The 8712-nt window shown below is 47.5% G+C and overlaps 3 protein-coding genes across 7 annotated transcripts in view; 2 read left to right on the top strand and 1 right to left on the bottom strand.

Moving 5' to 3' along the window:
• The window catches only part of nup107 (nucleoporin 107), a 6593-nt gene extending 5264 nt beyond the window's left edge, over positions 1 to 1329 (top strand). The window contains exons 23-27 of the mRNA XM_086021680.1: positions 57 to 217; positions 386 to 511; positions 588 to 701; positions 923 to 1090; positions 1161 to 1329. Of these exons, the coding sequence (XP_085877806.1) occupies positions 57 to 217; positions 386 to 511; positions 588 to 701; positions 923 to 1090; positions 1161 to 1268 (677 nt within the window). The 3' untranslated portion in view covers positions 1269 to 1329. The remainder of the gene's footprint in view (positions 1 to 56; positions 218 to 385; positions 512 to 587; positions 702 to 922; positions 1091 to 1160) is intronic.
• Positions 1 to 2478, bottom strand: part of kin (Kin17 DNA and RNA binding protein) — a 12170-nt gene extending 9692 nt beyond the window's left edge. For 2 of the 3 annotated variants that reach the window (XM_086021692.1, XM_086021690.1), the window contains exon 1: positions 9 to 2477. The gene's annotated coding sequence lies outside the window, so the exon portion shown is untranslated. Of the gene's footprint in view, positions 1 to 8 lie in introns of all 3 variants that reach the window. The other variant, XM_086021693.1, reaches the window with a different exon arrangement.
• On the top strand, positions 1802 to 7220 carry mdm2 (MDM2 proto-oncogene). Of its 3 annotated transcripts, none has more exons than XM_086021686.1 (12): positions 1802 to 1934; positions 4153 to 4209; positions 4354 to 4428; positions 4509 to 4642; positions 4747 to 4796; positions 4910 to 4968; positions 5087 to 5174; positions 5262 to 5452; positions 5515 to 5649; positions 5733 to 5804; positions 5877 to 6015; positions 6524 to 7220. In XM_086021686.1, exons 2-12 carry the CDS (start codon positions 4162 to 4164, stop codon positions 6931 to 6933), a joined length of 1401 nt encoding a protein of 466 aa, XP_085877812.1. In that variant the 5' UTR covers positions 1802 to 1934; positions 4153 to 4161; the 3' UTR covers positions 6934 to 7220. The 3 variants fall into 3 exon arrangements, with proteins under 3 accessions (XP_085877812.1, XP_085877815.1, XP_085877813.1); XM_086021689.1 differs by lacking the exon at positions 1802 to 1934 and adding an exon at positions 1971 to 2351; XM_086021687.1 differs by lacking the exon at positions 1802 to 1934 and adding an exon at positions 2409 to 3310.
• Positions 7221 to 8712: the final 1492 nt, after the last annotated feature.

An 8712-nucleotide genomic window follows, 5' to 3' on the forward strand; every position in this document is an offset into this window, starting at 1 on the left:
TCTTTCACCTGGCTGGACCAAGACGCATTGCTTCCTTCTGTCCGTCCCCCTCCCAGCTCTGGAGAAACACGACGCGGCCAAGGCCGTCTTCTCCAAAGTTCCCGAGGATTCCATGAGAGAAATCTACTGCCAGTGGTCGGGACTCGGACAGACGTCGCCGCTGCCCGCCGACGATGAGAACGCCATCAGGGAGCATCTGTGCATCAGAGCCTACCTGGTCTGTGTCTGGCATTAGTAACGCAAGTTGTACCTTTTTTTTTTATGTTTTAAATCGTTAAAATATTTCTTAGTGCTTAATGCGAACCTATGATGCAAAATGCCATAGACAGGCTTCTAAAAACTAGCATAGACGTTGAGCATTATAAAAGCTAATATTGTCTTCCAGGAAGCCCATGAAGCCTTCTCCGATTGGTTCAGTCACAGTAGCTCCGCCCCCCAGAAGCCAACGCCTGCACCGGAAGTCAAATTCATAGAGCGAGTAGCCAATGAAATGAGAGAGAAAGAGTACGAGGTATGCGCGCCAGCGAGAAAATCATGCATTTCATTTTCCCGATGCGGCGTCTTTCAAGAGAGCTTTTTGCCGTCAGGCCGCGCTGTCGGCCTGGTCGAGCCGCCTGGACGTCCTGACTGAAGACGTGAAGGAAAGAATCTACAACGTGCTGCTGTTCGTCGACGGGGGCTGGATGGTGGACAACGTGCAGGTAAGTAACCTGCTCACGAGGAAGTAGGCTATTTATTCAATATGCTACGAGCGCGCTCAAGTATGAACAAAAATTGCAAATAAATCTTAGACTCATAGATAAGAACTCGATTTTCACGAGTAGTATGCAGTTGTCAACTAGTGCACAATTTTGCCTCAGTGGGAACTGAGTGTACTAGTAGACGGAAGGATCTTTGAGGATTTTCGGAACTGTTTTGTCAGGATTCGGAGCAGGATGCGGAGCGCAGCCACCAAATGTCGGCGCTGCGCTCGCTTTGTCTGCCTCGCCTCAGCTTCCTGCTGCTCAGCGTGCTGCAGAGCTCCTCCAGACACCAGGAGGCGCTGCGGCTGGCCGACATCATCTCCTCCGACCATCATCGCCTCTATCAGGTAAGCCGACCGCCGCCGTTTCGCGCTCTACGTCTTCTTTGAGGCTGACGAACGGTTTGTGTTTCTTCAGGTGTTTTCGAAAGAGGAGCTGAGACGCTTCCTTCAGAGGTTGAGGGAGTCGTCTCTCGCTCTGTTGGATCAGGGACTTGACCCGCTCGGCTACGAGTTGCAGCCATGAGGGCCCCTGGATTGTGTGCGTTTGTTGATATTTTCGAAATGAATAAAAAACGTTTTCTGCATGGCTCGATTGTTTGTTTGAAGCAGAGCAACTGGCACCACAGCCAAAAAGGCTGTTCTTTGTTTTGCAGGATGAGGGATAAGATTTGATAATTGGTGAACGGTATTTTCACTCATTTTTACGATTGCTGTCACTTATCTTTTCACAATTTCAGCTGCTGGTGTGCCGTGGGATTTTTTAAAATGAAATAAATGTGCCTTGACTCAAAAAAGTTTGAAAAACTCTGAAGTATCTGACCATCTGGAAAATAATTTCAAAAAGCTATTCCTATTATTGCTGTCTCTTAAAAAAAATACACAATGACTTGGGTGCCTCTCGAAATCATGGGCAATTTAAAATGCCTGTTTACTTTTCACCCTGTATAAGTCAATTCAAGGGAATAGGCTGTTCTTAAGAGTAAAATTGAGAAGTGAAATTAATTGAAGTACAGTTGTCAGCCACATTACTGTAAATCCTCGTTGGAGGAACAATTGATGCAATGTCAATGTTTGGCATGTAGAGGCGCTATCACGCGGACGGAAGAGGGAAACACGAGCGTCTCGAGCGGAAGTTTTAACAGTGGAATAAACCACAAATTTGGATAAAAACGTTCACTGGACGAAACAGGTACGTTAATTACGACAGCCACGAGCATTGTATCACGTTGTTATCAAATAAAGCTCCATAGCGACACGTGCGATCGACGGTGGTTTGCGTGAATTAGCCGTGTGCTAGTAGGCCACGGAGCCTCGGACTTTCCTGAGTAGACGAAAGACGAGGAGAGTTGTGCAGACGTTTTTGTCCTTTTACTAATAGACGTTCATATCGCATTAACAACATCACACGACGTGTTGTAGAGCGGCTTCGCCTCAAAGATAAACTCGAGTTTTTGTACAGCGATATAGATATATTCCTAGTGTGCAGTGAAAGCTGCAGCATAGGAATATGTTGACATCGATAGTGATAAGCGCACAACGTGCTGTCGATCGGTTTCAATTCTTGGAGCTTCGCGAGAGACAGTGAACAAGCATCACTTTGTGGTTTGTAAGTGCTCCTTGGTTTTTTCTACTGCCCCGTGTTGTTGTTTTGCTTTTGCGCTACGACAACATTGAAAGAAGCGAGCGAGCGTGGTTGAAGCTACGCACGCGCGGGACAAGTCCGGGCAAAGTTCTCCTCGTGTTGGTGACGTCATAGGCCGTGCTTTTGGTTGAATTGCAAACGTTTTGACATCAAAATCCGCCCGGTTCAAATGGCTTTCATTTATTTCACACTGCTGTGTTATTTATTACGTCGTCATTTTTTAATTTACAAACTATATAGAAGTTTGGCACACTTTCTATTCCAGTGAGTGGACTGTTAGTGTCTGCTCTGTTTGTACGTATGTTTCATTCTCTTTTTGTGTCAGATTTACAGTAAACGCCAACTAGGAGTAGCAAAAGAAAAACAGCTTGAAGCGAGCACGATTTGCCCCTTGTGCAAGCGAGTCTTCTTTTCGTCTTCTAAAAGTGATGTTATACAATCGTCTGAATTCACGACAGCGAGAGAACGCAAATGAATACTGACAAAGTGTGTTTTTAATTAGTTTCAGTGTGTTTTATTTTAAACTGTTTTAAAAAGTCATGATCATTTTCACCTATTTTATCCACCACTGCAAGAAACATGTACGGGACATGTGGCGTTTAACTCATTTGGGACCTGGTTAGCGTGGTTTGGGTTAGTGTTGAGTCATTTGATTGGACTAGTCCCGGCATGTCTGTGTGTGTGTGTGAAATGTAATCAGCTGTTGCAGTGCCGCTGAGTCAGCCGGGCTGGCCGTGATAGGCCCACTGGACTTGACAGAGTTTACTCACGCTCCAGTCTAGCCCTGACATGTCCTGGAAGCTCTATAAGAGCCGGTTGCTGCCTTTGCCTCGATTCCTGGAACCTCTCTCTCTCTCTCTCTCTTGCCACTCCGCACTTTAACTCTTTGCACTTGCACACATGGATCACTGACCGGCACTCCGGTAAGAATTTGACATGACTAAAAGCTTTTCACGCAGCGACAACCTTTGAAAAGTTGCAACATTATGATGACAAATGCATGTTTGGAGAGAGAGAGAGAGAGAAATTTGAATGTTATAAGGTGAAAGTTGTATGTTATTTCCAGAAACAAAGTTGTACGCGTTAGGAGGACAAAGAAAAAAAAAAGTTGTAATCTTACATGAATGAATTTTTACTCTGACGTTGTCATGAGAAAGTCATTTGAACAAGTTGTGAATTTCAAATGTACAACTGCTCTGATTTGATGCCTTTTATTCCTGTGAAAATAAGACTATTTTCAAAATGTGCCCGCGTGTACTAATGCGCCTTCAGTTCTCGAAAGGAATCGGATTCGATTCCTGCAATAGTCCGCGTTTTGCTCTTTTGACGAAATGACTTGGATCGTTCAGGACGTCAATTGCTACGTCGCAATCGTATACCAGCTTGTGACTGGCCAAAGTCAATTCAGGTCGCGAGGAGTCATTTTTCAAATTTGACTCGCAAATTTCCCCACCGTAAGACGAACGACGCTTATCCTAATTTTTTTATTGCCGCACGTGAGCATTTTGTTGAAAAGAAAATATTTCGGTTGAACTTGCAGTCATCATTTAAGATGTGCTGCCTCGAACCACGTTGAAAGCGATCGCCGTGGCAACAAAGAGCCGATCTTGACTTTTCCATCGCGTAAAGAGGAGCGCGAGCGCACACGTTTTTGGACTTTGGAGATGCGCAAATCATTTCGTTTGACGCTGCAAAGAGGTTGGCGGGTGCTTTGTTTTCGTCGTCATCGTGTCACATGAGTGACATTGTGTGTGTTTACGTGCAGATTGTCGACATGTCGACCGACAAGCACCACGTGGACACCTCTGACGACGACAAAGTGGTGAGGCGATAATCAAATCTTCTTTGTTGTTGTCGTCGTCGTCGTCGTACGAGATGACGCCCCATCGGGGACCGAGAGAGCGATAGGTGGAGCGCGTGCGTGTGAAGACTTACCTGGAGGGCGGGGCTTGTTGTTTGCGTCCAGGTGCGGCCCAAGTTGGAGCTGTCCACTCTGCTCAAGCTGGCGGGCGCCACCAAAGACGTGCTGACCTTCAAGGAGGTACGGCGAGTCGCGGCGAGTCGCGCCAAGCGCGCGACGACTTACTTCAGTGGCGAGTTTGCAAAATGTGCTGTGGTCAGGTGATGTTCTACCTGGGCCAGTACATCATCCAGAAGCAGCTCTTCGACAAGAAGCAGCAGCACATCGTGCACTGCGCCCAAGACGCGCTGGGCCGCATCCTGGGAGTCGACACTTTCTCTGTCAAAGAACCGCGGTGAGGCGCGGGACAAACAAACAAACAAACAAAACCAAAAAAAAACACAAACATTGTTCGCACTCACCTTTCGGACCTTTGTTTTTTTTTTTTTTTTTGGACAGGGTTTTTTTTGCAATGCTGGCCAAAAACTTGGTGATTGTGAGGAGCCAAGGTAGGATGCCCGGACACAAATGCTGCTGCGTTTCAGCACTGGAACTTGGGGAAAAAAAAAAAAAAAAAAAAAGAGCAAAAAGAATGCGACTAAGTGGTGTCTGTGTGCCGCAGAATCGACACAAAGCTTTGCCGAAGCTGCAAGCAGCAGCCACGCGCAGCAACCCACACAGGTCAGACGTCCACTTTTTTTTTTTTTAAGTGACTCTTTGGACACCCTGGGTGCCATTTTGAAGGCCCGCATGTGTGTGCTTGGCGATGTTGAGTCTATTTTGCATTTTGTCGTGTCAGGAAAGTGCAGCCGGAAGCGGCGCTTCATCTCCCAACGTGCGGCGGCGCCGCCGAAGGCGCACCAGGAGCTCCAGGAGCAACGACGCAGGTGAGTCGTCGGCCCGCGGGAAAGCGCCCCTTTTACCCTGCGCGTTCAGATGTAACATCCCAGCGCCCCGCCCTCCCCGGACGTTAGGCCCCTCCCACGGCTTACCGGGTGAGGAAAAAGACACCGGGTCGGACGTCGACGAGGACGACGGCGCAAAGAGGAGCCGCTCGGACAGCTACTCGCTAACCTTTGATGACAGCCTCTCCTGGTGCGTGATTGGCGGACTGGGAAGTGGGCGGGACAGGCACAGCAGCCAATCGTCGGAGACGCCGAGCGCCGTGAGTACGAGATGATACTTCGGGCGGCGCTTTATCAATTGACTGAACGTGTGCGCTTGTAGTCTGCCAGGTCCGACGCGACGGCCGCCGCCGCCAGCGATTCGGACAGTGACAACTTCAGCGTGGAATTCGAGGTCGAGTCCGTCGACTCGGCCGATTACAATGAAGATGACGCCTCTTTGTCCACTGACGATCAGGTAGGACAACGCACACGCACACGCGTTGCTTTCCTGGCAAAATTGTATCGTACGTGATTTCTATTTTCATAAATCGCCCGCAGGTGTACGAGTTCACCATATTTGAGGACGACGACGACGACTCGTTTGACGACGACACCGAGATCACGGCAGCCGTGAGTACCGGATGCAGTTTTGGGGGTGACGATAGTAAGACCGGACCGGACTGATGTGGCGCGTGTGCTCAGGACTACTGGCGCTGCGACGGCTGCGACGAGTTGAACCCGCCTCTCCCGAGGAACTGCCTGCGCTGCTGGAGTCTGCGGCAGGATTGGCTGCGCGGCGCCGCCTTGCCCGCGACGACGGCGGCGTGCGCCGAGGCTCCGGGTCAGTTCACGCAGCGGCGGCAAAATTCGCCGTATTTCCCAAGCTTCCCTCTTTCTTGATGCGGACACAACGCACTGCGCACGTTTGAAATGAACGTAGTGAAGGGAGGACAAATGGAGGCGCGGTGCCAGGAAGGAAGCAAGGAAAGAAGGAATGGAGGAGGGAGGGAGGAAGGAAAGATGTAAGAAGGAATCAAAGTTGGTGTCAAAGGAAAGAAAGAAGCAAGGAAGGAGGAAAAAGAGCAGAGGAAAGGAAATAAGGATGCAGGAAAGAAGGGTCTTACCCGGCAGACTTGAAACCCCAACACTGGCCAGAAAACCCGATTTTGAAACCTTACCTCGTTTCAAACTAACTCTGCCTTTCAAGCTTGTAATTAACATCTTCATTGACAGACAAGTCACAATTACTGGCAGCTTTTTTGTGAAGTTCAATTTCAATGGATGTGTATTTACCTGAGTGCGTTTTTTTTTTTTTTTTTTTTTTTTTTTGTGTCCTCCTCTTCCCGAAGCTTCCGACGGTGAGGACGGCGTGGACGTTCCGGACGGCAAAACGTTGAACGCCTCGTCGGCTCCCGACTCGCAGGAGCCGCTGCCGGCGTCGCGGCCGCCCTCGTCCTGCAGCTCGTCCTCGCAGCGGTCGTCGGTGGCCAACTCCCAGGAGACGGCGGGCGGCTCCCAGGAGACGGCGGGCGTGCCCGAGCTGGAGCGCAGCGTGTCGGCCGAGATGCGGCTGCCCGACTCGTGCCTGGAGCCGTGCCTCATCTGCCAGTCGCGGCCCAAGAACGGCTGCATCGTCCACGGCAAGACGGGACACCTCATGTCGTGCTACGTGTGCGCCCGCAAGCTGAAGAAGCACAACAAGTTGTGCCCCGTGTGCCGGCTGCCCATCCAGGCCGTCGTCTTCACCTACCTCAGCTGAGTTGTTCCACTCGTTGTGTTGGTCTCCACCGCGCGACGGTCACCAATGTTCCAGACTCTGTTGAGTTCCAGTGCAATCACATTATCAGTAGATTAATCAACAGTTGACTATTAATAACCCCCCCCCAAAAAAAAGTTGTTGTGCTCCTGTGTGCCAAAGGTTTAGGGTTATTTATTTCAGCACACACACACTTTGTTGTTGTTTGAATTATAAGATTGAAACGCTTATTCTATTGCTGAGATTTCTAACGTTATTTGAAGTTGTTGATAAAGAGGTTTTGCTCACAATGCGCCTGTGCTCATCATTTATTAACCCGTACACTTATTTTACACAGAAACATGCATGACATCAATTTATGTCGAACAGTTTCCTCAACAGCGTCGTCGACGACAGTCATCGTCAAAGTGTGTTACGCGGGCACCATCTAGCGGTAGGCAAATTCGCCATAAAAGTCCATATCATTCATTTAATCTTTTATAACTGTTTAAAACGTTGTGGAACTATTTTGTTGCGTGCCATTTTTATTTTATGCATAATTTTAATTCAATTATTTACGTAAAGTTCTGTTCTTGCAGTGTTCCTGTTCAAACTGCATCATTTCACATTGGCTGACGATCATATCACGTACGTTACCCAAATAAAACCTCTGCCTCGTTTTTGCTGAACAACTGGGGCGATTACTTTGACAGACAAGTATTTTTTTGAAGTGGTAATTATATATTTTTCTATTAGCCTACAGCCACGAACTCTAGCGCCAGAATTACGCAAATGTCATTAGCAATGTCTTTCATCCATGCCAACAGAGGGCAGCACACGCCATCCTTCACTACTGAGGCTGCCAAATTAACACGGCAAGAGCCGAAGGAAGAGCTTGTAGCAGAAACAATCAATCAATCAATCACATTTTATTTATATAGCACTTTTCATACATAAAAATGCAACTCAAAGTGCTTTAAAACATTCAAAGCAAAACATAGAATTCTCTTCAATCAAAAGAAAAGATAAATTATTTAAAAGTTGTTGAAAGCCAAACTAAAAAGGTGTGTCTTGAGCTTCCTCTTAAAAATATCAACAGTCTCTGCAGACCTGACATCCTCTGGCAGGCTATTCCAAGAGCGTTTAAACGAATTAGCTGCGTTTAATGCACACCAACAGGTGAAACCAATTCATCACATTAAGAATGACAAGGCAAAGTCTTGCTTTATGTTCCAACGAAAGCGGTAGGAGTTAAATACAAAGTTTGGCCCAATCCCAATACCTACACTTGCACTCTACTGTCTTCACTGAAGTGCACGAAGCGTTCGAGTACTCACCTCATAAGGGCACAAATATTGCAGAATTGAGACACTTTGGTTGACGTCATCGACGTATGCATGGCGACACGGGCTGTTGTTTTGTCAATTTTGCTGTTCAAAATTAAATTAAAACGTCACTAAAGTAGTAGTAAAGTAAAACTCGATCGCGGTCTTTCAGTCGATGGGAGCTATGGACCCATTATTTGGACTATTTGCGGCTCGTGTACGATAAGCAGCGCATGCGCAAAAGGTTGCCAAGTACGGCAGCTAAATTAGGACAAAATATGTAGGTAGGCGGTGAATACAAAACATTGTTTGAAATTGCACATGTGCATGTAATTAACTTACATTAATTGGATACTTACATTTAAAGGGACATTATTTTTGGCATAGCTACAGCAATTGCACCGAATGTTGCGAGTTTGCCGTTATGGTGGTCAAATCTATTGTGAATTGTGGATAATAGGCTTCGTCTTAGAGCGAT

Source organism: Filicampus tigris, chromosome 22, assembly GCF_054856515.1.
Source record: "Filicampus tigris isolate MCC_2025a chromosome 22, RoL_Ftig_1.0, whole genome shotgun sequence".
Classification (NCBI taxonomy): Eukaryota; Metazoa; Chordata; class Actinopteri; order Syngnathiformes; family Syngnathidae; genus Filicampus; species Filicampus tigris.